Source organism: Pelodiscus sinensis, chromosome 4 (genome assembly GCF_049634645.1).
Source record: "Pelodiscus sinensis isolate JC-2024 chromosome 4, ASM4963464v1, whole genome shotgun sequence".
Classification (NCBI taxonomy): Eukaryota; Metazoa; Chordata; order Testudines; family Trionychidae; genus Pelodiscus; species Pelodiscus sinensis.
The window spans coordinates 84,643,351-84,670,999 of record NC_134714.1 but is presented as its reverse complement, the minus strand read 5'-3'; the positions used below and the strand labels follow the sequence as shown (position 1 = coordinate 84,670,999).

Sequence of the window (27,649 nt, the reverse complement as noted above, 5' to 3'; positions counted from 1 at the left end):
CCAGAGTCAGGCCCCAAAATCATGAGATTTGCTTAAACATTGAGTTTTAAAAAGTTGATTTGCCTTCTGTGTTTTGGGTCTTCAGTGGGCACTTGGATCAGATTTTTAAGTGTTCCTCCACAACTGTGAAGGATAGAAACATATTTATTTAATTTGAATTAAGTTAGGATTATCACCTCAGTTGTCTCTAGGACTCAGAGCTCTAAAAAAACCTCTGAATAGCATGAGACTCACAAAAAAATGACATTTGGCAACAGTGAATTTCTTGAAATTTATTGGAATGTCTTGAAACAAACCCCGTTGCCAGCTTTGTCCACATATTCACTCTGCTGATACCATTATTGGACCTAACCAATTGAGTTATAAGATCAAGAACACATATTCCTGCTCATCCAGAAATATAATTTATGCTATCATATGCTGAAAGTGTCCATCTGCTATGTACATTGGACAAACATCTCAGACACTTCGCCAAAGAATCAATGCCCACAAAACAGATATTAGACAGGATCACAAAGAAAAAACAGTTTCTTGCCATTTCAACCAGAAAGGGCATTGTCTCAACGACTTAACTACCTGCATCCTGCTTCAAAGACATTTTAACACCAGACTTGAAAGAATTCTCTGAACTGTCATTCATGCTTAAATTTGACACTTTACACCTAGGTCTTAACAAGGATACTAATTATCTTACCCATTACAAAAATAGCTTCCCTAATTATCACCTCTAATATCATTAGCTCACAGACATTTACCTCCCCTCCATACCCCTTCTGTTCTGAAATTTGATTTGTCCTTTTCATATGTGTTCATTTTTTTGATTGTATCCTTTGGTATATATGGTTGTGCCAATTTTCTTCCACTATTTGATCTGAAGAAGTGCGTCACCTAATAAACCATCACCTAATAAACCATCTTGTTAGTCTTTAAAGTGCTACATAGTCCTGTTTTTTGCTTCAGCTACACCAGACTAACACGGCTACATTTCTATCACTAATCTACATTTTTTGTTAGTCTCTAAGGTGCTGCAGGATCATTCATTGTTTTTTAAGTTTCCTGAAACACATTTCCAATGAGGACGCTGAAGTATGCACTGGGAAATGGGTTTTGGAAGGGATGGAGAGGAGTATTCACCCTATAGATGACACAAAACTTGGTGAGATGCAGAAGGGGAAAATCAGAGAGAAACAGTGCAGGATTTTGCAAGACAGACCAGATAAAACATTCAAGAGTACTATAGTATAAACTATGCAGAAATATCAAAGCATTGGCATATTGTCCTGATAGATAGGTCTCTGAGAGATGGTGATATCTAGAGATGTTCTGTTGAAGATCTAATAGGATGGGCTGCAGAGTACACACCATGGAGAGGGCTTAGTGCTCTGGAGGATGGGAAGTGCCCTGAGGGATGCACTGTTGGAGGACTAAAGAGAAGAGGAATCAACTAGTTAGCCAGAGATCTGTGGGGGACTGGAGATACTCCAGAAGGGTGGAGGAAATGAGGATTAAGGAATGGGGCTTAGCAGGGGAGACTTGGGAGCTTCCCTGTAAGGATGGGGGTGGATGGAGACTGCCCCCAGTGTAGTGAGGAGTGTCTTGGAGACTAAGCCCGCTACTCTGGTGCTGGCAATAGGACTAGCTGGGAAGTGCCCCAGTGGGAAGAGAGGAGCTGCCTTTGGGCTGGAAACAGGCTGCTGCTAGGCATGCTGGCGGTGGCCGCACGTGGAGGGTGAGACACCGGAGCCCGCCTTGGATGGAGGCTGGTACGGCCCCAGCGCCATTTCCTGGGTGACTGGAGGGAGGCTGGAGACAGGGTGGTGGGGCTGCCGCGGGTTCGCTGGTGCCTGGGGGACTCGGAAAGTTTATGAAGTTTCCCGACTGCGGCAGCTCTGGGGCTCTGATTGGGGCTGCCCTGGCCGGGCTCCGCCTCTGGGGGCAGGGCCTGGGCCGGGGGCGGGCTGAGCCGGGAGCCTGCGAGCCCCCAGCCCTGGACTCCCTCGGCTGCGGTGGCGCCGGAGGAAGCTGCACGAGCGAATGCAGCCGGGACCGAGCCACTGAGCCACCCCAGCTCTGATGCGCGGTCCCCGCGGGGCTCGGCCGGCCTGGGCTGCAGCGAGCGCTCAGGAGGAGCAGCGGCTGTTGCGGAGCGACCCGGAGAACTTTCTGCCTCCCCCCGCCAGAGCCCGGGGTAGGGCTGGAGCTGCGGTGGGGGCCGCCAGCATGAGGCTGCTCTGGGGCTCCTTCCTGCCGCTGTTGCTGGGAGCCCTGCTCTGCGCCCGAGGTAAAGCGCTTGCTCCGGGATCGCCTCTTCGCCGGGCAGCCCCCCTTCCCCAGCACCGCCGTGCGCTCAAGGCCCCTGGCGGGGAGGGGGAGGGCAGGCGCGATCCTCTGGCGCTGTCGGGGTGTGGGGCTCCCCTGGCGGGGCAGCGCAGGTGCAGGATCCCAGTGCCCAGCTTCTCGGGCTGCGGTGGGTTGTGTCTCGCCCGGCTGAGACCCGGGGGCAGCAGCTGCTCCTTCCCCTGGTGCCTGGAACCCTCAGCAGCTGCTCGTATTCTGGGGCCCCTTTCCCTCCCGAGCGCAGGGTGAGCCCCTCGCAAAAGCGCTGTGCCAGGTACCCGCACCTGCCTGGGGTACAACATCTCCAGGGGCGGGGAGCGGCGCTGGGGCGCAGAGCGGGCTCTGCTGGCATAGTAGTGGCTGGAGATGGCTTGAGTTTGCCTCGCTCTGGCACTGCAGGCATCCTGCAGGATAAGATACCTGGGCAACCTCGTCGCCTTCTCCCCAGTGGGGCTTTGTCTGCTGTGTCCTCGCCCCATCCTTCTTTCCCCTGTCCCAGAGATGGGCTAGGGAGGGTCTGCAGAGAGCCCTGGGATTCCTGAAGATCATTGAGCAACTTTCCGAGCAGATCATGCTGCAGCAGTGGGGTCAGGCACTTCACAAAGCCACAGGAAAGGAGCCCCGCTCCCTTGATCATGGTTTCCCAAAGGGCCCCTTCCTTTCGGCTGCACATGCAGCCTCCTTTTTCCTCTCTGAAGTTTGGTCTTTCATGGATTTAGCCCTTTGTTTCTACTGCGCTCTCTGTTTCTTTTGCTCTGTGCGTTCTGAGTGACTGTGAGACAAACAGCGTGAGTTCTGAGCTGGAAGGTTGTATCGTGTGCAGGTTATTTCCAGCTTCTCCTGCATGTTGAGACAGCAGCCCGTCCTGAGCAGGAATGTAGCTGCTCATCCTATTACACGGCCCCTTAAAGGAACAGTCCTGCTTTGATGAAACGTCTCCTAATTTACCCTCTCTGCTTTTGAAGGAATTAAGGTGCCCCCCTCCCAAGATAAAAGTGTCAAGAGAGGGGAAGTGCTAAAAATAGTGAATACAAAACTGAGTGTGTGGAATGCCACCCTCTGCAGTAAGAGGTTATAGAGCAGCTTGAGAACTAGTCATGAGATTTGTGTCCAACTAATTGCTCTGTTTAAATCCAGTCTAGCGAACAGGACAAAATTCTCATGACTAGTTCCTCCCCCTGTTCAGTCATGTATTTTAAAAAACATTTGGTATGGTGCTAGTGATGAGGAAAGGGCCTCTGAGCATTTTTCAATACTGTTTATGAGGGAAATTTAAATGCTATGAGCTGGAAGCTATGGTAGAGGGAAAGCATTTTATCTTATTTCTCTGCTACCATGTATTTTTCTCAGATGATGGGTTGAAGTTGTAGGGAGTCTTTGCGCTGATAGCCATCATTCTTAAGGCATTATCCTTGGGGTACAACCAGGTTGTGTTTAGTTTTCAAGCAGGGTTATTCCCTTTCTATCAAGAATAGTGTTTACATATTGTTTTGAAAAAGGTGTTAAAATGGTTTGAAAAGAAAGAAAATGGCTAGGTGAACAGGGCTGTAGCTTTGCATCTCAGATAATCTTGTAATAATAACTAGAGGAGATAAAATTCCATATAGGTGTTTAATTGGAATCCAGCAGGAGTGGAAAGAATCTTAACCATAGAGATTTGTGTAGGTATAACATTGGATGTAATTTTATTTTGACTGTTACCTAGGTTCTCCTGGTTAATGTGTATTGGCTGTTAAAGAGGGTGGGGAGAACTTTCACTGTAAAGTGCAGGTCATTTCTTTTATTTGATGGTCTAAACAGTAGTACTTTGATAGTATGCTGATACCCATGGGAAGTTTTTTATGACGGTTTGTTTCTGTACAAAGTAGCATCTATACTGGAGTTTCCGTGACAGTGTTCATTTCTGCATCTCCCTATGTCGGTAAATGCTGGAGTTTATGATGGTTGTATCAACTGTAGCTTTATGAAATTGTATCTTCTTTTCTTTACTGTATGAATATAGACCAGATTTATTTCAATAAGGTAATAATTCCCAAATATCCCCCCCTTTTTTTGGAAAGGCATCTGGAAAGGAGCAAATGCCTAATTTTCAAGAGTCTGTCTGCCCTGCTGCTTCTGCAGTCTCTTTCCAGCATTGCATCTGAGCAATCTTAGGTTTTAATCATTAAATTTACAAAGCAGCCACACCCAAAGTGCTCAAGGTGACACACAGTTAAAAGTACAACTGCAGTTAAAACAGCACATTTACTGCTGTGTCTCAGCTCGGGGACAGGAAGAGGGGCTCTTATCCAAACAACAGACACGTCATATTGAACTTTGACCTGCTTTTAATGGCCAGTGGCTGTGGAAGGTTGGGAAGTTTGTGCCAAAGAAGTGTGTGTGGGTATGTTTGGTTCAAATGAGAGACACCTTGCAAGTTAATGTCCAGGGAGAGATGCTAGTTTGCAAATTAATGTCAGATGCTGATAGTATTGGTGGGAAAGGAAAAGTCTGATGGAGTGATGGTCTATTTGAGTTTGTCAGCAAGGTCACAGAATCTTTCTGCATGTTGTGCCTCTGGGTTTATCTTTGGGCTTTTTGCAAATAAAATAACATCTTTATTTAAAATTGTTTACTTCCCAAATCCACCCACTGGTAATATTTTTAGAGTCCCAAACTAAAACGAAACTTTCCCTTAGATGAAGTGTGGTCTGGACTAGAGATGTAATAGTGTAGCCGATTAACTGGTTAACCGATAAGAAAAAGCATATAGGTTAATGCTATAGACTACACGCATTCCCCCCTCTGCACTTGTCAGTAAATTTTTAGCAGGCTGGCCAGCAGCCTGGCTCGGTCCTTGCTTGTGCTGGGTCCAGGACCTACCCCTCTGTGGCTCTGCATTTAAAGTGCATTAGGAGCCAGGCAGGCAGGCAGCCTGCCTCAGTTCTAACAGCACCAGAACTGTATCAGAGACAGCAGCATGGGGTGACAGGCAGCATCTCCCTCATGGACCAGCTCCACCTGGCACTCCATGCTGCTGCCTCTGATACAGAGACAGCAACACGTAGTGGCAGGAGGCTCCTTGGGAGTGGGGCCCGAGCACACTGGCTGCCTGCCTGCCCCGCCCCACCCCCAGGAACTGTAGAATAGTCAAGTAACTAATAAGAATTCATGAGGTTACTTGACTATTCAATTAACCGATATTTAAAATCCCTAGTCTGGACACAAGCGTGGGCGTCAGGATCCCTGGGTTCTGATTTTGGCTCTGCTACTGACTTGTGTGATCATGAGAAAGTTACTGAACATTAACTACTCTACCTATCTATCTCACTCATAGGGTGTGCTGAGTGTCCACAGGATTCCTGTTGATCCCATTACTTGGCACTAGCGGTTATGAGGTGACCTTCCCGAGGCAAGGAAATCTGTTTAAAAAAGCCTTGTGTAAGACACTGATTTGCTTCTTTTTTGTCAGAGTAATGAAGAAGTTGAAAGTACAATGAAAATAATTCTTCCACAAGCTCTTTCCAAATGAAGACTAGGTGCTGCAAAAAGAACAATGGGGGTCTATTTTTATGTACTTCTGCCAGCAACAAAATTGCCAAAGAAATTTATATTTCCATGGTGAAATGAATATGGTTGGTCAATTCAGGCCCCAAACTAGATTCTATAAAAAGAAGGCTTCACAAAACCCTGATAAGTGTTTCCGTGCAACCTCTTGGAAATTTAAAAAGAAAAGCATTCTTCAGTTGTATTTCCAGCTCAAACCTGCAAGGTACTAGTATAAAAGGGTATGTCTACACTGTCACCCTAGTTCGAACTAGGGTGGCTAAGGTAGGCAATCGAAGTTGCAAATGAAGCCCGGGATTTAAATATCCCGGGCTTCATTTGCATCTTGCAGGGCGCCGCCATTTTTAAATCCCCGTTAGTGCGGACTCCGTGCCCGCGGCTACACACGGCACGGAGTAGGTAGTTCGAATTAGGCTAACGGGGATTTAAAAATGGTGGCGCCTGGCAAGATGCAAATGAAGCCCGGGATATTTAAATCCCGGGCTTCATTTGCAACTTCGATTGCCTACATTAGCCACCCTAGTTCGAACTAGGGTGGAAGTGTAGACATACCCAAATATCCCTGGAAGAGGGGAATACTGACTGAATGTACAGGGCAATCAGTGAACCTGACTATATTGAAAGTGACTGTCCACTACAGAAGATAATTAGATTACAAAAACGGATAATTTGTTCATTTTGCTGTTATCTTTTCCTTAGCTATTGCTTGTAGTAGGTAAAATATTTTTAGACAGGTGTGGGTACATGAATGTTTAAATTGACAGCTTCTTTTTAAGGTGTTTTGTCTTTACTTAGTTTTAGAATCTAGAACAGGAGTTCTGACATGCAGAGAACCCACCATATTAACTGGCATGTGGTAGTTAGTGGCTGTCTGTGTTTTACAGAGATCTTTGCAAAGAACATTAATTGAGGCTGTCATCCATGAATTTAATGTGCATGATAGTTAGGCTCTTAGGGCTGGGTTTGCAGTGACTTTGGTTTTTGATATATTTATATCCTTTTGATATTTTCATTCCCTCTTCTCCTTGTTTCCTGCCCCCTTCTCTTTTTCCTTCCACTCCTCTTCCTTCTCCCCTATTTATTTTGGGTCTGCATATCCTAAATTCATAACTCCAGTCATCTGAAGAAGTGGGCTGTGCCCACGAAAGCTCATGATACCATCTACATGTTTTGTTAGTCTATAAAGTGCTACCAGACCATTTGTTGTTTTTTAAGTTTGGTTTTTTACACAGCTGTTATGCTAGGATCATCCTCCTATGGGATTTTGTTGTTTTCACTGGCCAGATACTAGATGCAGTAATATTTCTTTACTCCCTTCTTTTTGTCCCTTCCATAAGGAATTGCATATACCAATATTAAAGGCAAAAATGAAGAGAATTTGTAGGTCAGAGAATTCTTTCAATCCCATAGGATAGTGGGTTTATTCATTCTGTGAATCTGGTGGTTCAGGGACAGTGCTATATTATTTTAACCACACAGCACTACCTATTAAAATAAATGCTGAGGTGCTCCAGTTTTTACGTAGCTGCTGAGAGCTTTGAGCCCCAGAGAGTTAGTTCTGATCTTAATAGACATTTTTTAAATGTTACAAATCCAGGTGGAAGAAGGTTCCATGCACTGGCTATAAAAAGAAATTTTGATAAACTCTTCACTAGTATGAAATGGAATTTGTGAATTGTACTGCTAGTCTAGCAATATTTCAGGGGGTTGAAATTCTCCATATCTTAGTGATTAATTTCTAGCAACATCAGGGTTTTCAAACTGACATGAGCCTGACTTTTAAATGGGACATGGTGTGACAGGGCAAACACAGGCCTGCCCAAGAGGTTTAAAAGAGAGTGCAATCTTAGGATTCTGATAAATTGTATTGGAGATTTTGAATTTCTGTTTCATGTTGGGCTGGTAGTGCTCAGATATTTGATTATGTGGGTTTATGGTTAACCAGAAGATCCACAGTTTAATGGTGTTCATTTAACGGTTATTAGTGTATATTTGTGTTAAGTGTGTGGATTGTAAAGTGCAATCTGGTTAGATTATAAATAGATATGACCAAACACAGTATGCTTTTGCTCCCAAAATACTCCGACACCTCAGGGAAGCTCACTGATGTATCACTTCTGTATCTCACACCATGAGTTATGCGGTGGATTATTTTTGATTCCTTACTGACCTGAGGTAATAAGATGTTTTGTGGAACAAGCCTCTGCCAGAAGCTCTGCTGAGGCAATAAGCTAGCATTAAACCAAATTCTATCCAGGTGCTATGACAATTGACTGAGTCTTGAGGTTAAAGATATCAGCAATGAAAAATTACTGGGACTGTCGGCATTGGAGACCCCTCTCCTGGTTACTAGTGAAGGCCCTTCCTTAGCATGCCCAAGCAGGGCATAATTTTCTGTGTCCTTTGTAACTGCCTGACAGCCCCTCCCAGCTACTGGAGCTTTCTGTCCTTATTGCATTGCAGCAGTTCTTTAATCAGAAATCTTGTTAGTATTCACGGATAATTGATCCTACTCTGTAGTGGTGGGGGGGAGGTTGTGCCTCCTTCTACTTGCCTCCCCCACTCTGACCCCTGTTGTTTCTTTGTTTTCCTCTGGCTAAGTTTGTGCCAGTGATGTAGTATGTGTGTTGTTTTTCCAAGCAGCCTGAAGTTGGCTGTAACCAAGAGCCACAGTTAAATTGGACCTGATTTCCCCGCTTCCTGGAGTTCAGTTGTTTGACTCCATTTTCTGGTCTTCTGTGTTTTTGATTTACAGAGAAGCAAACCTCCTTGTTGCCCCCGGGCATCTCTTAAACCCATTAGAACAAACTCCATTATTTCCCTGTACTTAGAAATCAACTGCTTTAATCCCAGCATCCATCAAAGTAATCTAAGGGCTTCTGTAAGTAAGGCCCTCTGAAAAATGTTTAATAGGGCCTTTTCAAACTCAAGGACAGTTCCAGGTTGGAAGGGGGAGGGGAGCTAGGAGCCAACCTAATGGAAGGTCTGATTGTGACTTGAAGAGAGCCCTGAGTTGGCCTGTCAGCTCTCCCTTCACCTATGTGTAGTGGAGTGGAATACTGAGCAAGTCCAAAACTGGGATCTGCCTGGGGTACAACATATCCCAGAGGTGGGGAGCAGTGCTGGGGCGCAGAGCGGGCTCTGTTGGCATAGTAGTGGCTGGAGATGGCTTGAGTTTGCCTTGCTCTGGCACTGCAGGCATCCTGCGGGGTTAGATACTTGGGCAACCTCGTCGCCTTCTCCCCACTGGAAACAAGAGACTTCAGAAGAAACATTTCCCAACTGGCCAAGAGGCAGGTGCACAAAAGTGCTGCATAACATATCACGCTGGGTGTTTCTGCCATGCTTCTTCTGGAAAGCAGGAAAAAGTGAGTGGTTACTTTTTAGAAGGAAAAGTGATTGCTGCAGTCCTGCTGCTGGGAGTTGGAGAGGCACAAGGGAGAAAAACCTTATTTAAATAAGTCCAGTGTAGGGATGTTAAATTTTGATTAATCAACTGAGTAGTTGATGGAATTTCCATTGACTATTTGATTAGTCTATAAGGGGGTGCTCGCTATCCTACTGCTCCTCTGCCTTTGAATGAACAAACGCCCCCCCCCAGTACATTTGAAAGGCAGGGGAGCCCTGTGCTCTTGTACATTTCAAAGCAAGAGGCACAGCTGGAAACTATTTTTGCTTTGGTCCCCACTGGTGTGGGTTTCCCCCTGTGCTTCTCCCTTTGAAATGTACAAGAGGCGCTGGCGTTCACTTTGTGGTGTGACAAAAGGCCAGTTTTTGGTGACAAAACTTTGACCTTGACAGGAGACTTTTGTCTCTGCCCCTCCCTTTATTGTTGATAGTGATGTAGCATGTACTACAGTAGGCTTTTTGTCAAGTTTATTGAATTCCAGTAGGTTTCCCACAATGCCCGATTAGCCACTCTGGCCAGTGCTTTGAACTCTGCTTCTCTGCAGTCACGTAAACGGGTAAACAAATGTGCCCAACCATCTGCAAACCCCTGGAACTTTAAAATCCATTTCCTGGTTCTGGCTCATTGTGTACTGGTCCTCAGAGTCTCTTCTCAAGGAAACAGGAGTGGCTGTTGCTCAAGACGCTCGCCTCCTTGAAGCACCCCAGAGCTTTTGGATTTTATCAGTGAGTAGGGTGAAGCATTGGTGCAATTGCATCTGCAAGTGACCTGTAGGAACTGGGACACGTATGGTTACATTTCTTGAGCCCTGTGTGAGAAACCCTACAATGCAGAGCCAAGATAAAGGAACCCCAGCAGTCGTACAAGAAAGCGGAGGAGGCATACAGCCAGTCTGGTACTACTCCCAAAACATGCCGTTTTTATAAAGAAGTGGATGCAATCCTGGGTGCGGGCCCCATGTCTACACCCAAAGAAAATGTGGATACTTCCCATAGCACACATCAGAGACAGGAATTAGCCCGGAGACAGAAGCAGATGAGACGGTGGGCTCAATCCAGTGACAACTTATACGTCAGGCAGCAAGGAATTGTTCTGAAGTCCCAAGGCTTGTGAGGACTCTCAGCAACTGGACATGGATCGTGAAGCAAGGGAAGAGTTGCAGGATAAGTTGCTGTGCAGACAGGGGGGCAGTGTGGGCGGCAGCCAATAGGGCAGTAAGTTGCTCTAGTACAGGGCTGAGGGGGGTGCGGTGGGAGGTGGCGGCACGGGAAGCTGCTCTTGCAGCTTGCAGGAGTGGGGCTGGTAGCAGCGCGGGGCGACCGGAAGCTTTATTTCTGTGAGCTGACTAAGCCCTGCCTGGGTCTGCGTTCTGTCCAAACAGAGCATTGATGTACACAGAGATATCAATAGCCTCTTGCCGGGAGATGGTGTCGAAGCTTTGCCTGATTTTCTCATGCAGCTTCCATGGCAAGGCTGCCATTCTCCCCTCTCCTCCCTCGTGGTGGTACAACATTCTCTCAAACCATTCCTCAGACTATGCTGCCAGAACCAAGGTGGTACAGAGTTTGGTTGCATAAGGAGTGGGGGAATCCAGATGCTCAGTCAAGGTTTGCCTGTTACTCTTCGGCCCAGGCATTCTTTGGATAAGTGCAGGTTTATTACACCTGCTGCACCAAGTGCCCAGTATACTTTCTTGGGGACCTATGCCCAACCCTCCTTTTTTCCCATCCTCCACTTTAATGATCAGAGTGTCTGGAGAGATCTGTTTTTGCCTCTAAGGTAACAAGAAAAGTGGCCAGTTTTGTTCAGAGACATGCATGTTAGTGAAATGTTACAATCTTTAGATGGAAAAGTACAGTCACTCTATTGTTAATGGTTACTTTTCCAGACCAGACCTTGAGAAGTCAGGCACGTTCTCCCTCAGATGGACTCTGTCAACTAAGGAAAAAACTTCAGAGGACAAGGGAGGATCTGGTCAAGGATGTGTTGTGGCATTCAATGCTTCAAACAGCGAAAAAGGAGCAAAGAAGATGCAAGTCAGAACAGAAGCCACTGAGGACATGCTAAAGCTCATGGAAGTCCAAAATGAGATGCAGAAGTGTCTTATCAAAATACAGAGTGAACAGAACCAAAGGCCTCCATAGCTGCACATGCAGACTTCTTTTCACAGCAACCATACTCCTATGCCCCTATACTCATTTTCACAATTGGGTTATGTTTTCTGGACATTAACACCATTATGAGCTTTTCCAATAACTCTTACTGTCCCTTACCACCAAGCATCCTGATTGAAAGACATCAATAAAAACAAATGTGATGTAGGTTTCCATGAGTTTATTTTGTGAGAGACAACCCACACTAATCACTCTGGCCCTTGAGGAGACCTGTAATATACCTTGGTTGCATGGAATTGCCTCGCTCAGGATGAGTGGTGGGATGAGGCAGGGAAGCAACCCCAACACACAAATATCAGTGCCCCTCATTGTCAAAGTGGTTCCTCAGTGCCTCCCTGATATTGTGCCTACCCCATGGACTTCTCTAACAGAACAAGTGTCTGGCTGTTCAAACTCTGTGTCCAGACTCTGTGTCCCATTGTTCTACTGACACACAGCAGGACTTACTGCCATGGTGCCTCCTGGTGGTCACTTGGGAATTAGCATCATTGAGTGCTGAGCGCCCCCTTCTGGCCAGTGTCTCGCCTGCTGTTACTTTTATTCTCCACCACTTTGTGTTAGAACTCCCATCCCTCCCAGACCACTGCATCCTCCCCTCTGGGTACTGCTGCCCTGCCACGCTGACCCCAGACTCTGAGGTCCTCTCCTTGAGGAATCCACCCCCCCCATCCCTTATACCCACCTTGCCTCAGTGACCTGCTGCCAGTCGTCCCCCTTACCTTAGGGGCAAACTGCAGTCTGAAACAGCCACTCATTGGCAAGGGGGTGTGGATCTGCTGCTCTGGCTGCCTCCCTGCAGCACTAGAAGCCTCCAGCCTTGCTTCAGGTCCTGCAGCCTGGAAGCTTGCCTGGCCAGAGCTTAGCCAGCTCTGCCTGCCTTTCCCTAGCCCTGCTCCAAGTCAGGAAGCATCTAACTTCCCTGGCAGCTAGGCCCCTCCTGCTTTACAGGTGGAGCAAGAGTGAGTCAGAGTCTTTCCTCCTTTCCAGGAGCCTTTATTTATACAGCCTGCTGCTGGGCCGTGTGGGGGTTTCGGGTGCGATCTTGGACCAAGAGGGGGGGTCAGCGAACCCTCGTGCCCCCTCTTAGTGCCTATTTGGCCCCAGGGCCCGCAACGGGGAACTCCCGGTAATGGGTGCGATCACCCCCTCCCAGGAGGAAGGGGGGGTCAGCGAACCCAGCGATAGTCACCCGTCTATGCGGGGTGGGGCAGCAGGCCCCTGGTTCAGAGTTTCCCCTTGCGGGGTTGTGACTTACAACGGCTCTCTGTTCAGGCCGCGGGGAGTGGGATGCTCCCTTCGGGGAGGGAGGGGGACCCGGTCCCACCCTCTCTCCGGGTCCCAGCCCGGGGCCCTAGGCGTCGGGGCTTGCTAATGCCCCGACGCGGTGGACGAGGGAGCTAATCCCTCCGCAACTCGTCCACCCACGGTCGCCAAAAGCGCCCTGCCCCGGACTCCTTCCTCCCTCCGGGCGGCGCCCGCCAATCGGGCCCGCCGCGTTCACACCTACCCTGGTTCGGGGTCTCGTGGTGTCTCACTTCCCGATGTAGCCTCAGGGGATTGCTCTGGGGCGCCGTTCCGCCTCCGTGCGTCCCGCTCCTGTTGTGCGCGACGCGGTGGGGTACGCCCCCTGTCTGCCGATGGGCTGAGGGACCGCCAGGGGCAGTGGCTGTCCCGAAGACCTCGGGCCCAGCGCCGGGCTGGCAGCCGCGGGGTATGCCGCCCGGGCTCCGTCCTGCCTCCGGCTCGGCTCCTGTGCTCCTGCCGGGAGCCTGCCTCCTTCTCCGCCGGCGGCCAGCCCTTTTGAGCTGGCCCGCCGTATTAGCCGCACCCTGGGGCTCCGCCCCTTCCGGGCACGCCGCCGTGCAGCGCCCCGCCGCCCAGCTGATCCGCCCCCTCCCCCGCCCCCGCCGTCCGGGGACGCGGGGAAGGAGTCGAAACGGCGCAGCCGGCGCAGGCGCGGGGGGAGTTCCCCCGCCCGCCGCCGCCTCCTGCTTGAGCTGGGGGAACACCGGAGAGCCGGTTCCCCGGCGTCAGCCTCCTGGGGACCGGGGCTCTGGCCGCCCCGCCCCCCGACCAGTGACAGGCTGTCACAGGCCCTAATTGGCTATTATCTGCCACAGATCCTGGCTCCAGTCCTCTCCCAGGGCTGAGTTTTAACCCTTAAAGGGTCAGTGAACTGCAGACACCCTGTTACATCCACCCATGGGCAAATGCTTCACCCTTACTCTCACGCTGACCCTGGGCTCCGTGTGGCATTGCCGTTTTGAAATGCCTCGGGGAGCCTGGCATCAGGCTTCTCATGGCATTTCAAAGCGGCAGTGCCCCATGGAGCCTGGTATCAGCTGAGGACTCCCCCACTGACTCCAGGCTCCACATAGCACAGCCACTTTGAAGTTTCCCCTCTTCTTCCCCCCACCTTCCTGCCTCTTTCTGATAGAGGCAGCGGGGAGGGGAGGGAGAGAGCGACTAGTCGACTTGACTATCCAATAAGCATTTGCTTATCGGATAGTCGAATAGTCGTTCACATCCCTACCCCAGGCTGCCCAGCCCAGCACATACACAGTGGCTCAGACTCTCTTGTAATCTGAGCATAGGTGGGAGACGCAATCAGGTAACACCTTTTGCCCAGGGAGCTGGACAAAGGAGGAGGAGGGGCTGCCTGCAGGGCTGGGGCTGGTTGTGAGTGTGTTAGTCTCAGCTGGCTTAGGGGGCAGAGAGGGAGCCCAGAGCCCCAGTTTTGGGGCCCCCTCCCATCTGGAAGATGGATTGTAGTGACTGCTCCTGGTTCCTATAGCAAGTCTGTGCTGTGCTGTATCCCTGTGAACCAATAAACCTTCTGTTCTTCCTGCTGGCTGAGAGTCGTGGATGAGGGTGCAGGGCCCGATGGTTCCCCACACTCCATGACAAGCCTATATCAGCAAAGTCAGTAACTACGTCATCCACATTTCCCAGAGTCGCTGTACTACACAGCAAAATACAATTTCCTGCTGTACACACTTGTAGAAGTGCTGCCTGGACAGTAGGCTTCCCCACTTCAAACTGACTTCATATGAACAGTAGCAATCAGGAGTTGCGAGCTTCCACAAAGCAGTGGCAACACGCTTCTCTGCTGAGAGAGGCGCTCTTATTCGGGTGTCCTTGTGCCACAGTTCAGGGGCCAGCTTAGCACACAGCTCCGGGAAAGTTGCTTTTCACATCCTAGAGTTCTGTAGCCACTGGTCTTTAACCCACACCTACATGACGATGTGATCCCACCAGTCAGTGCTGGCTTCCCTATCCCAAAAGCAATGCTGTGTGACAGCCCAATACAATGTCATTTTGCTGCTGTCCCTGTCACTCATATTGTCATCTGCATCCGAGTCTTCCTCCTCTGCTCTTAAGTACAGAAGTGGCTCTGCTGCAATGTCCTAAGCACATTTGAACACAACATGGGAGAGAAGTCTGGGATCCATGATTTCTCACAGCAGATGCTGGAGTTAGTAGACAGGACTGTCATTCAAGTGGCATGAAAGTAAGCCAGAAGCTTTGGGGAGGGCTAGAAAACAAATAGGTGGCTGATGGGATGTTTTTCACATTCCCAAAATGCCTAGTGCTATGTTGCACATTCCCATAGTTCTTAGAGACTGATGGTGACGCCAGGCACTATGGGATGCTTACCCACATTGCTTTGTTAGCTCCTCTGTTCACAGAAAGAGCAGTGTGGCCATGATAAGTCGACCCTGGGTGATAGAAAAATAGGTTTGGCGAGTTTTCAGTTTTGGCAACTTTTGCATATCGACAGCACTTTCATTGCCAAACCTTTCCAGTGTAGACATAGCATCCATCACCCTTCTTTCCCTAGTCATGTCATCTCCTCTTGTAGGGGAAACTGCCTTCTGCCAGGAAACCTACTTTTGTCTTTGGGGATGTGTCTGGACTACATGGCTCCGTCGACGGAGCCACGTAAATTAGTTTATTCGGAATAATCAAAAGAAGCGGGGATTTAAATAATTCCTGCTTCATTAAAATAAACATGGCCGCCATGCTGTACTGACAGTCAGCTGATCCGACACAGCGTGGCAGTCTAGATGCGGATCTGTTGGCTGGGGAAGCCTTTGCCGACTGATCCCTTATGCCTCATGAAACGAGGTTTATAGGATTGGTCGGCAAAGGCTTCCCCATCCGACAGATCTGCGTCTAGACTGCTGCCCTGTGTCGAATCAGCTGATTGTCGGCACAGCACGGTGGCCATGTTTATTTTAATGAAGCGGGGATTATTTAAATCCCCGCTTCTTTGACTATTCCGAATAAACTAATTTACATGGCTCCGTCGACGGAGCAATGTAGTCTAGACACACCCTGGAAGAGTCAGTTTATTTTACTTCCTCACACATACTCAAAACCTGGTGTTCAGAATGGAACTGGGATTGGCAGCCTCTGTCCATAGTGAACCTGGGCCTGCTGCAGACAGAGGTTGGTTCCTAACAGCAGCCCCTGTCTGAGGGGAATCTGAGCTCCCTGTGGACAGAGACTACTGCTGGACCAGCCTCTGTCCACAGGGAACTTGGACCCCTACACACAGGGGCTGCTGCCATCCCATGCTGCTGCCTCTGTATCAGAGGCAGCAGCACAGGGTAGCAAGCAGCCAGTCTGGGTGGGAGCTGGTTTTTAAAGAGGCAGCAACGTGGGATGATGGGAGGTTCCCCGAGAGTGGGGCTGGGAACGCACTGATTCCCTCCCCTGGGGACTATCAAATAATTGTGTAACCTGCAAGATTTCATGCGGTTATATGACTATTCAAGTACCTGATATCAAACATTTCTAGTAGAAGGCTCCATGGAAGATGGTACAAAGCTGAGAGTGGGAGTGGAGAGATGGAGAGTTTTTGTTAGGAAGCAGGTTAAGGTGCAGCTTAAGCAATGAGAAGACTCCTAGGTGGGAACGAGAGTGGAGAGGTAGGCAGAGGCTAGAATATATGCAATCTCGAAAGTGAGGGCCAGAAGCTTGAGCATGATGAGGACTAATGTGGGGAGTCGGTCAAGGTGTGCCAACCTTAGGAGTAAAAGGCTTTGAGTGGCAGAAGGAGAAGGTGGTTTATCTACAGCATGTTGAAGTACTATGTGGGAGCGAGGTTGGAGTCAGGGAGGAAAAAGAAGCGATTGCAAGATGAAAGGTGACTGAGATGATGCTAACTGAGGGATGGAGGGAAAGAGCTCATTTCAGCAACACTTTAAAGCGGGGGGGGGGGGGTGTCTCAGACTTTACTGCACCCTTCTGCTAATAACAATTACTACACAACCCAATATGGAGAAAATTGAAGTCTGAGCCCACCCGAGTCCTGAGGCCTGGATAGCGGGGCACACTCTGAGCCCCATCAGCCTGGGTAAAGTGAGGAGGTTAAGCTAAAGCTTAGGGGCTTTAGCCGCAGGCAAGAAGCCTGTAACCTGAGGCCTGCCACTCAGAGCTGAAGCTTTATTCAGCTTATCCCTAGGTAGTGGGACTTGGGCTTTGGCTTGGGCACTGGGCCCCAGCAAGTCTAAGCCAGCCCTCACGTAGCCATTGCATGGCATTGCAATCCTGTTGGGTCCTTACTCACAGTTTGCGTGCTGCTGCTTTAAAGGAAAAAGTGACAGAGCTGGGCAGAGAATGCATCTTTGTACCCATGCAGCACCCAGAGCAGTGCCCATAGGCAGCAGTGTGTGTGTGAGTGAATATGCAGCAGAGATATGCACCTGCTCTCCAAGCTTCAGTCTCCAGTTCTATTAATTCTTTTGGTTTGGTGAGAGCTGACGGTGCCCAGGAGTCACAGTTGCTGTTTGCGTCTTGACAGCGTGCTCGTTATTTCGAAAATAACTATTCCGATGTCCCAGTAAACCTCATTCCATGAGGAGTAAGGGGTGTTTTGGAATAGCAGTTTATTTCGAAATTTGGTACTGTGTAGACAACGCCAAATTTCTAACTAGCTATTTTGAAATTAACTTGAAATAAGCTACATAATTTGTATAGCTCAAATTGCATAGCTTATTTCGAGTTAAGGGTGCAGTGTAGATGCACCTGCAGTGTAGATGCACCCGCAGTGATCTGCTCATGGAACAAACTCTCCAAACAAACAATATTCACTCTACTGGTAGCAGGACAGTCACCTAAAAGGGTCAGTCTTTTACTGGAGCCAGTTGTTGGTCTCCCTGCTCCATATTGCGAACAAAACAGGGTTTGGTGGTGAGAAGAGCTTGCACTTGAGGAAAGAGAGGAGCAAGAGCTGGTCTTGGCAGTGTAGTGCATGGGAGAGGTTTTTCATTCGGCTGCTATTTTCTGCTTGTCTGTGTGTGTGTTCATTCTTTCTGCTATTTGGGGATTTGCTCTAGCTCAGGGTGCTGCTCCTTCCTTACCCTTTCTCTAGCAAATGTTTACTCTCTACTCCTACCAATTTGAATGGTTCTATATCCAGCCATAATACTCCAAGGCTTTCATCTATATGGCTCTCAGATATCAGAGGCTGGAGTGTTTGTAAGATTAGGGTAAAGCCACCACAAAAAATGATAATTACTTGGGAACACACTCCTCTGGTATTAGCTGGTTCTGATGGGGCAATGCATAGATAGCATCAGTGATGCTAGTGCTGTGGGAGGGCAACCGAAAGCTCAGGAGCTTTCTTGCTGAGAAGTGAACCTTGACCTCATCTTTTATGTTTTAGATGCTCACTAACAGATATGTGTGCGTGGTAGTGGGGAATCACAGCGATGGGAAATATTTGCTGGCTATCTCAACTTTAAAAAAAACTGTTTGACTCAGTGTGGCTCCCAGGGCTAAGCTTTACCATGCTACAGAAGGAAACTGCCTGGAAATCATGGCACAGCTAAATCCATGTACCAATCCATCAAATGCAGGATAAAGATAAACAACGTGTAAACAAATTTTCAAGCAAGGAAGGGGAATCAGTGGGATAACAGCATCAGTATGTATAGCATGACTTACCTCTTGTAGCAAAGCAGCCTCTGAGCAGAGGAGAAATATTAAATGACTGTGACAGTTGCTAACTCACACCTAACTTTGCTAGAAACATACTTCAGTGGATGGGTCCTAAAGGCTAACCTGGAAAAGAGAAAAATGATATTTTTGAGAAAAAGCCCAAAACAAACTCAAATAATGTCATAGCTACACGCTCTGCATCCTAAATTCCAGGGCTTTAAAACAAATGTGGTAGGGAGTTTCAAACTGGCTGTTAAAGTATTTCTAGGGAAAGAAGGTCCTCTGAGCCTCAAAAGGAATACCTCTATGAATACAACATACTGATAATCCTGCTATAGCTATTTGATGGTATAATTCAACCTTGTCTAAGAGTGAAGTCTGGGGAGGCCATCTTTATGGTAATTGGGGCAAACTTTTATACTTATAGTTCTGGAGGGAAACAGTGTATGCACATCAGAATTTTAGCATCAATTGCTGCAGAACAGAACTGGGATGATTCCTCTTCCTGATGATTGCATAAAGAGATTTGTACTGACTCAGCCAAAGCAGTGAATACTCCCTCCCCCTAAAAATGCTTGAGAACTGCAAACTCAAATGAAATGAAAAAGTAATCCACTCCTCTTATATAAACATCACACCTGGGATTTAGCACTCCCCTCCAGGTCAATGGAGCAAGCAACTTCTTTCAAAATCATATGATGCTTAATAAGACTCTAGACTAAACCTACCCCAGCTGTGAGGAACAGATCAAAACCAATAGCCAACTAGGCTGTGACAAATTCTTATACAAAAATCATGCTGGGAGAAACTTCAGTACAGAGGAACGTGCACAGCAAAGGCAGTTCTCTCACCAAATACAGAACTGGCCATTGTAAATTAGAATTGGAAGCTGAAGGAAACATAGGTGCAAGAAGCAGTGGTGCAGGGGGTGCTGCAGTACTCCCCAGATTTTGCGCTCCTTAACAGGGCCCCAGCCACAAGCCTGCACCCGTGGGGCCTGCTGCCACCCAGGGTTCTGACCACCAGCTTCAGAAGGTCATGGCCACTTGCCCTGCTACTTTTGGGGGTCCCAGCTACTGGGGACTCTTCTGCTGCCCAGGGTCCCTGCAGCTCTGCTGCAGGCCCTAGGATCCCAGCCATTGGCCCCATACCCAAGGCACTGCAGCTGCCCTTGCTGTGGCTCCTGCCTGGGGCAGTGAGGGGCGTGGATGGGGTAAGGCAAACAGGGGGTGCAGCTTAGCACCCCGCCCTAAAATTGTTCATTACCGCTGGAGGAAAGCTTCATAAACCTAACAAAAAATGATTGTAGTGCTGAAGTGACAAAGAGACTGAGATGGAGAGAGATTTTCTATTCATGTGTTCAAAATGAGTAGCATGAGTGAGAGAGTAAGGAGTTATTTCTCCTTACTTTATGAGAAATAAGATTTCCCCCTAGACTGTGTTCTGAACAGTGTTTCCACATCACATTCTAATGGAGTCAGAATCAATGGCATCATGTTATGTAGCCTCCTGTCTGCAAAACCCCAAACACTCTGGAGCATTGACCTGGTCAGATGCTCCGTGTATTGAATCTGTTTCTTGACAGAATCCCAATGTACTGTCTTTTACAAGTGGGCAGCACTTGTATAGCTTGTCTTGCCAATAAAGTATAGCTTGTCTTGCCAATAAAGTATCTTTGAATGAAGTTTAGTGGGATGGGGGTACAAATTCTGACACAGTCTGAGTCTGTTTGTGAGGGGAGATTTTGATGAGAGTTATACTGGAGGTGTTATTCTTGTCACTGTAGTGGCTCCTCCCTACCTTCCCCAGGTCCATTGTTTTCTGGTTTGTCCAAAGCGTTTTCCTTCTTTTAAGGAAATTTCATATATCCTTCAAAGCTAAACCTGTTTCCCTTAATAATATTCCCAGCTTACTGTAATGATAACCTGTCTGCCTTCCTTTAAGTTCCCATTTATTTCAGGAGCACTAAGAGAAGTGACCAGTAGCAGATTATGAATCACACCTCTGCTCTCCCCCATCCTATGATATCGGTGGGCTTGGATATCCACCCTGGTGTCCCCTTGTTAGTTACACTTAAAAAAGTCTACTATACTGTATTATCTTCAAAGGGGGTTATTTGGAGGCTACTGGGTATGGGGTTGGGGTTTTATCTCTTCAGTTGCCGAGCCTCATACCTTACTGTTGCTGCTCAAGTAATTATGGAATTCATTTGCAAATGGCTTGTGTGACTGATTGCTAACAAAGTCTAGCTGGAGCACCACCACAACTGGGTTTTAAGGCAATGTAGGTTGTGATTGAGTTATTTAAAAAATGCATATCTAGAATAGCACAAGTCTCTTGGTTTGGGACCCGGTGATGGGAGCACTAGTCTCATTTCCCTACGAGGTACCTGATGTCTGTTTCCAAATTTTTAAAAAGTGATTTTTTTTTATTGGTTTAGGTGCCAGGCTGACTTTGTTGAGAACTATTCTCTTTATCTCTAGAATACATGAAGACTACATCTAGACTGGCATGATTTTCCGGAAATGCTTTTAACGGAAAAGTTTAGACACAGCCATAGTGACCATGTGAACTTCCTCATTTGACAGTGTGTCTCAATCTTAACCTGGAAGGATTGGGCAATTAAAGTATTGGCCTTTCACTAATACTTATATATAGGAAGGAGAAAAATGTGCTATCCTGTTGATGGCATTCTCCTATTCCTCTCAGAATTCCTGAGGATCCTTATATTTCCTTGTTTTCCACCAGTTATATTCATTAATTGTATTGGCATTAATTACCAGTAATTGGGCATCCTGTCTGTGAATTCAGCTGGTTGTTTACGTCTCTTTTCTGGCTGTAATGGCTCTGATCATTGGATGGGCAGGAAATTGAGTGTGGAGGCTAAACTGTTGTTTGTGGACTCCCAAGTGTTAGGCCTTGTGGTGCCCTGTATGCCTTATGGAAATTGTCTTGTGAATATGCATATGCATAATTCAGATATTAATATTACAATCTGTTTAATATGTATATCCTATTTTTGTGCATGTGTTATTCTTGTATGTGAAGTTAGATATATGAAGCGTGAAACTGTTTATAATTCTGAATGTGCTAATGAGGGCCATTACTGGTTCCCTGAAACTTAGGCTGTGTCTAAACTACATCCCTTTCTCGAAAAAGGGATGTAGATTAGACACTTCAAAATTGCAAATGAAGCCAGGATTTAAATTTCCCAAGCTTCATTTGCATAATGGCAGCCACATTTTTTTAGAAACAGGGCTTTTCGAAAGAAAAACAGCTGTTTAGATGGGGATTGATTGAAAATAAACCCCTTTTTTTGAAAGATCCTGTACTTGCCCTGGGAGAAAGCACTGTTTAAGCTTTTGTTTAAGGGTGAGGAACCTTTTTAGGGTCAGGAGAAACACACGGAAAAATGGAAAAATCAGTTATGGGCTGCGCACAAGTAAGAAGCAAAAAAAACCCCAATCCGTCACTGATGTGGTCCCCGACTGCGAAGAAGAAAGACACTCTCCTCACACATGAGAGCCTGGGGGGGGGCCTGAACTAGTAGATTTTGTGTGCTCCAGCCCTGTGGGGGATAGTGGAGGGGCTGAAGTGCCATTGCAGGCTTCCCAATGCTATTGGTGGGGAGCCCTGAGCTTCGGGGGCCAGATCCAGGCAAGCCGGGGGCCAGATCCAGGCAAGCCAGGGGCCATATGCAGCCCCCGGACCTTGGGTTCCCCACCTCTGGTTTAAGCAATGGGAAACAATCAGCTTTTGTCTTCATCTGGCTTTTGAAACTGCCTGGCCTACAATAAGAGGATGCAAAAGAACTTTGAAGAAACAGTAGACCCAAGTCAGAGTAAAAGATCAACTCTGATTTGAAGCTTGTACTGGAAGGAAGAACAGCTGTTTAGGTAAGAATTTGCATGTAACAAGTTTCTTAGTGGATTAGAACTAGCTATGTATTTTTTGTCCACTTTAATTTAGTAACTTACTTTGACCTGACGCTTTCCACCTGCAACCATTTAAATCCTACTTTTTGTACACTTTTTGTTTATTATCAGGCCTAGTGTAAATAATTGTTACCTGGGAGAGGAGCAATCACTGTGCATATATTTCTTTCATAGATGAAGAGGGCTGACCTTATAAACTTTCTCTGCATAAAAGTTTTACACAGATTAAGACAGATTTATTTAGGGTTTTAATCCCGTTTGGAGGTTGGTTTCCTGGGTGCTGAGCCCTTAGAACTGAGTCCTCCCAGAGCTGAACTGATTCAGTGTCTGTGTTGCTCTGCAAGCGGGCAGTAAACCCAACTCTCTGCCTTGTCTGGGGGAGACCAGAGCTTCTGACCCAGCAGGACAGGGTGATGAGGAGCCCCTAAGAGACAGGGAGAAGTACCCCTCAGAGTACTTCTGTGATTTCAATCCATCACAGACCTAACTTGGAATCTTCAGGCTTCAGCAAACATCAAACAATAGCCATTAAATGGCCCTTCAATTCTTTGTAGCATTAAACAAAATTTCTATTTTAGAGCTCTGTAAATATGTGATTGGCCTTTGCAGCGATATTTACTCAATAACTTAAGCGCATTTCTCTGGAATCTAAGGATTATTTGTGCAAGACCTATACTAAGAATGCTCTGTTTGCAGATTTTTGACTTTGATGGCCCCATAGGGCTGTTTCTCTGATGCTGTTAATGGGGTTTATGCCGAGATCTTCCCCAGGCTATTTAGTTTCTTCCCTAAATATAGGGAGGCAAAAGGCTTTATTTTGGAAGATATTGGAATTTCTCCCAGTCAGGGATAAGGAATTGTGGAGCTGAAGTTAGTTGCTTTCTTCAAAGCTCTTTTCTGGTGTACTGAAGTCAGTGGTATATTCCCAGAGTTGGTTAAATTTTTAAACATTTACTGTACTAAAGTGTAGAATGAACTAGTTCACAATGTTTGTTCATCATCATAGTAATATCTGGCTTCACAGCACTCTCTCCCCTTTTCCCATATTCACAAACACCTAGTAAACAGAATGTAAGAAACAACATAGCTCTTGTTGGGTCATTTAAAGCAACACATCTGTGAAAACCTGGACAGGAAATGACCCTCTGCTCCTTGTCCTGGCACTTAGTTTCTGCATAAAGTGCTACTCCCTGGAAACTTTCTTCCCCCTCTATTTAAACACTGATTTTTTTTGGTGACCTGAGAGCTGTTTTGTCACTTAGGCACATTCAAATCAATGATACGCTCTCCAGGTACGGGAAGAGAATAGGAAGGTTTGTCATGGAACTGTGTCTTGTACAGAAACCAAATGCCGGGATATGGAGTAAGGATTAGTGGATTGTTTCTTATCCATAGAAAATGTCTGCACAATTTTGGTGACTGGAGACCTATTTTGTCTCCTATCTTTGTTCAAATCCCAGTTAACTTTTCAGATTATGGAGCATTTGTAGATGGGGGCATGTGAAGTATGGGGAGTCGTGACAAAGATTTCCAGAGAGCGTTAAGAATTAGTGTGTGTAATTCGGTATCATTTTAATGCTTGCATTTAGAAAAAAATAAATACAGTTTGAAGTGGGATTAAGTTACCAAATTAAGCCTATGGATAAGAAACTGGGATCAGGGAAAAATTACTTGAGTTCAGCCAGTAAGAAGGAATGCATGCCACAGCTTGAAGAAAAGGGTAATAACACGATCCCACCTGCATCCGTTTTAGTGGCATCCCTCTGCTTCATTAGGTTTGATCCTGGTCTTGTCAGGTTCACTTTCTTCATCTCCAGACATTGCACATGTTCTTATATAATGAAAGGCACTAAGTTTACCTATTCTTAGAGCATTTCTATTGAGAATTAGTTCCTAAATGTATTGCCTTAATTAGAACCAGTCACACTTTGGGATGAGAGGAGTTGTAGTTATATACAGTAAACTTCCAATAATCTGGCACCTTTAGGACCCGGGGGTGCCGGATTATCAGATTTGCCGGACTATCGGAAGGGGGGGCTATGAGTGGTCTGGGGTGGGGGGGGGATGCCACCCCAGACCCCTCATAGCCCCCCCTTCCGATAGTCCGGCTCTGCCCCAGGCGTCCCTGATTCAGCCGCTGCTGGTCAGTTTCAGCAGCGGCTGAATCCAGATGTCTGGGACAGAGCAGCTGGGGCGCTGCCGGGTTGGTCTGGTAGTGCCAACCCTTGGCGCTGCAAGACCAACCCGGCAGCACCCCAGCTGCTCTGCTCCAGGAGTCCCCAAGTCAGCCGCTGCTGAAACTGATCAGGGGCTGATTCCAGGAAGCCCGGGGCAGAGCAGCTCTGCCTCTGGCTTCCTGGAGTCAGCCACTGGTCAGTTTCAGCAGCGGCTGAATCGGGGACAGCTGGGGTGCTGCCGGGTTGGTCCCGCAGCCCCGAGGGGCAGCGCTACGGGACCTACCCGGCAGCACCCCAACTGCTCTGCTCCCGGCTTCCCTGATTCAGCCGCTGGTCAGTTTTAGCAGCGGCTGAATCGGGGAAGCTGGGGGCAGAGCTGCCCGGAGCACTTCCGGGTTCCTGATGGTGCCGGACCATCAGGAGTGCCGGATGATCGGAGTTTTACTGTAGCACCAAAAGCACTTCCCAAACGTTACTGAGAAGTGAGCTGCACATAGAGGTCTCTATCCCATCATTGAAATACAGCTGCTTCGAAGGGAAACAAAACAGCATTTTTAACAGCTATATGGCAGTCTTAAGAATGGAAGTAAAGCAGAATCCACATCCAATTGAAAAACCAAGAAGGATTTGGAGAGACAGAATCTAATGACTGGAGTTGGAATTTTGCCAGTGCTTGAGAGTTAACACCCCAGCTAGAGTAAGCAAAAGTTCCACAGGGTCTCTAATGACTACAAATCAGTTTCATTTCCTTTGAAAGATGGTACGTCCAGTCCAGTGCCTCATAACATTATAAGGCGGGGAAGTGAAGGGGGTGGGGAGTGAATTGGGCATTTTTGGCTGAATGACAGACGTGTACTCTGATAAATCACTAGCTCCACTTTCTGTAACACTTGTCAGTTTCTTCGAGGTTTTTCACCCAAATATTGACTTGGGCAGACCCAGGCTATGTCTACTCTGGCAGATGTAAAGCGTTGTTAGTTACTTCACAGTGCAGAAGTGAAATCGCTTTTGGGGATCCACATTGTCAGCCAACAGCGCAGTAGCGTGACCATACTTCTGGATAGAGATGTAAAATCCCGTTTAATTGATTAAGTGGTTAAATGTGAAGTTTAATTGGTTAACCAATGGTGGAGGAACTGCTGGGCTAAAGTGCCCCCCCCCCAGTCACATCCCTACTTGTAACATTTGCAACGGCTTTTGGAGCGATGCATTCTGGAAGAGCACCTCTTCTGCCGCTGAGGCTTGTGGGGGGGTGGGGTGCGGAGTATCCTGGATCATGTCCCAATGCCCCATGGTACATTAATTCGTAGCCCAAAACCCCCTATCTTTTGGTCGCATTTGGCACCATCTTTCAATGGCTTTAGTGTGCGTGCTCTGCCGCCTCACTCTGGGAATGGAGCTCCCAGCTGTGGAAGAAAATGCTGATAGGTCTCACTGACATGTTACAAATGGCAGTAAAGTTATTCCTGAATTTGCAAAATGATAGTGAGGAGTCTGTGCAACATATGTACAACATGAGATTTTTTTGTGCCATTCACGGAGGTGCTGACCACATTGGAACACAATTTTTGGGCTTGGGAATCAAGCACTGAGTGGTGAGAACACATTGTCAAGCAATCCGGGGATGATAAACAGTGGCTGCATAAATTTCAGATAAGGAAAGCCACTTTCATTGGATTGTGTGCGGAGCTCACCCCCACTCTGTGGTGCAAGGACACAAGAGCTGTCCTGCCAGTGAGGAAGTATATGGGAATCGCACTGTGGACGCTGGCTACTCCAGATAGCTTTCATTCGGTCACTAATCAATTTGGAGTGGGAAAGTTGATGGTTGCACTCTTGATGCAAATGTGCAGGACCATCGGTTGCATTCTGCTCTGAAAGACCATGACTCTGGGTGACGTGTGAAATTGTGGATGGCTTTGCACAGATGGGCTTTCCGAACTGCAGGGGAGCAATAGATGATGCACATATTCCAGTTCTTGTACCAGACCACTTAGCCTCTGAGATCATTAACTGCAAGGAGTATTTCTCTGGGGTTCTCCAGGCACTTGTGGATCATTATGGGTGTTTCATGGATATTAACGCAGGCTGGTCCAGAAAAGTGCATGATGCATGCATCTTTCAGAACACTGTTCAGAAAGCTGCAAACGGGGACCACCAAGGGGGAAATGGAAATACCCACTGTGATCCTTGGAGGCCCTGCCTATCCCTTAATGCCGTGGCTCATGAAACCAAACACGGGGAGCCTTGACAGCAGCTAGAAGTGGTTCAGTAACAGGCTGAGGAGGTGCAGAATGACTGTGGAATGTGCTTGGCCGTTTGGAGGCCTGCTGGCGATGTCCATACAGGAAGCTGGACATAGCTGACGATAACATCCCTATGGTTTTAGTTGCATCCTGTACCCTCCATAATACTTGTGAAGAGAAGTGTGAAAGCTTCACTCAGAGCTGGACCACTGAGGCACAGTGCCTGGAGGCTGAGTTTGAACAGCCTGAGACCAGGGCTACTAGAGGAGCACAGTGTGAGGCCTTAAGTATCAAGGATGCACAGAGGCAGCAATTTGATGCTGAAAGTCAGTAATATTTGTTGCTATGCTTGGGAGTGCAATGGCTACGTTTCTAGGGGGTTACTCTGATCCATCTGTGTTGATGCCCTTAGTGCTACAATGACCATTGCTTTGCTGGTATATGCTTGCTTGCTTGTTGCTTTCCTGTCATGGAATAAAGATTGCTTGAAACACATGAATTTCATTTATCGAAAACAAACATAGAACAGATGTGAAACCTGACACATCTGCACTTGAAGGGAGAGAGGAAGAGGGGGAGAAGGCAGGAGGTGAGGCAGGCCCAGAGAGCTTCACAGATTTGTATATGATCAGGTTTTGTATGGAGCCCTGATGTCAGATGTGCTGTGCAAGGGGGGCTGCAGTTCATCAGAGCTAAACTGCATGCGGATAGGTGTTGTGTGCATCAGGAGCCTGCAGGAGTCTGCATAGATGAGGTTAAGGGGATGTGGAGTGCTGTGGGTGCTGCCTGCAGAGAGGGTGGTGGCCAAATTGTGTTGGTGGTGGTAGGGTTTATGGAAAACGGTTTTGGGACATCAGCTGTAGGGGGGACAGTCATG

The 27,649-nt window shown here is 47.4% G+C and overlaps 1 protein-coding gene across 2 annotated transcripts in view; it reads left to right on the top strand.

Moving 5' to 3' along the window:
• The first annotated feature begins 1,805 nt into the window (after positions 1-1,805).
• Positions 1,806-27,649, top strand: part of LRP4 (LDL receptor related protein 4) — a 127,290-nt gene continuing 101,446 nt past the window's right edge. Inside the window, exon 1 of one of the 2 annotated variants that reach the window (XM_006135341.4) lies at positions 1,806-2,281. In XM_006135341.4, the coding sequence (XP_006135403.2) occupies positions 2,074-2,281 (208 nt within the window). In that variant the 5' untranslated portion in view covers positions 1,806-2,073. The remainder of the gene's footprint in view (positions 2,282-27,649) is intronic. The other variant, XM_006135340.4, reaches the window with a different exon arrangement.